This window comes from Monopterus albus, unplaced genomic scaffold (genome assembly GCF_001952655.1).
Source record: "Monopterus albus unplaced genomic scaffold, M_albus_1.0 scaffold3103.1, whole genome shotgun sequence".
NCBI lineage: Eukaryota > Metazoa > Chordata > Actinopteri > Synbranchiformes > Synbranchidae > Monopterus > Monopterus albus.
The window spans coordinates 1-1259 of record NW_018130974.1 but is presented as its reverse complement, the minus strand read 5'-3'; the positions used below and the strand labels follow the sequence as shown (position 1 = coordinate 1259).

General features: G+C 43.9%; 1 protein-coding gene across 1 annotated transcript; it reads right to left on the bottom strand.

The window, feature by feature from the left end:
• Window positions 1-81: 81 nt before the first annotated feature.
• On the bottom strand, window positions 82-1146 carry LOC109954085 (SCO-spondin-like; the record flags this gene model as incomplete). The annotated part of the gene is made up of 4 exons (XM_020589502.1): window positions 82-298; window positions 411-504; window positions 752-901; window positions 1037-1146. Coding segments are annotated over 4 exons (568 nt in total), but the record flags the coding sequence as incomplete, so codon positions are not given.
• Between the last annotated feature and the right edge of the window lie 113 nt (window positions 1147-1259).

Sequence of the window (1259 nt, the reverse complement as noted above, 5' to 3'; positions counted from 1 at the left end):
AAAAATACAACACCCAACAAACTATTACTATAAATATTGTTGTACAGAAATTGTGCTTGTTGATGAACTGCTGGGAGACTGGCTTCACCTTGGTGTGCTGGCACAGCGAAACTGGTCTGGGGAGCAGGTGGCTGGGCAGAGCTCATCTGAACCATCACCACAGTCATCCTCGTTGTCGCACACCCACTGAGAGGGGATGCAGCGCCCGTGAGCACAGCTAAATTCAGATTCTAGACAGGGAGGGGAGGGAGGAGGGCAGGCCACACCCTCACACTGCCACACACCATCTGCACAGGAACTTTACAAATAAAGGCAAAGAAATTCCACAAACTTTAATTTTAATGGCCGGCTTTTTCCTCGATTATTTTAGAAACAAAAATATACTTTTATAAACATTTAGATTGGCTGACCAGTTTTGGCAGTGTTGAGTGATGGTGGCTCCAGGTGGAAACATAGAGCCTTCCCACTCACAAGGACACTCAGTGGGAACTATACAGCTGTCTCCTACAAAAGAGACAATACACTGAAATTATACTATTTTTTATAGCTTGTCATAACATACATTTTGTTCAGAGGACAGCAAGAGAAGAATTGTGGTATTACTAAATTTAAAGGCCTTCTTCTTTGGCCAATTAGTGTACAAATGTGACATTTTGTCCAAGGGATAATGTCACAGGAACTACAAAATACAACCACCAAAGTATTCTGTCACACTTTGGAGCACAGGATTAGTATGGTAAATCTGTTTTACCATGCCGGACAGTGCCAGCAGGGCAGAAGCAACCCTCCACACAGGAGAGGGTGTCACACTCGGAGTGTGGACTCTGCTGAACAGTGGGACAAGAGGGAAAGCAAGCTGGACCACAGGGACTGTACACCAGACCATCTTCACACTGAAGAGCTGCAGGGAATATTGGAAAGTGGATTAAAGTCACAAAAGACAGAAAACAAAAGTCACAGAAAGACAGTAACAAAGAAGTTAAGGTGCATGTGTTTAAGATTCAGTGTGTGACAATGTGTTGTATAAGTGACATACGACAGAGATCCTGGGACCTCCAGTGGATGTAGACCCCTCGGCGGTTACACTCCTCAGCATAGGCAGCGACGGCTGTGCAGAGACACTCACAGTCCCCTCCTGAGTCACAGCTAAAACACACACATATACAAACACTAGTAAAATACTAACAACAGTATATATCTCATCTATGGTGTTCATGTGAAAATACAACCCTAAATCAAAAAAAGTTGGGACGGTAAGT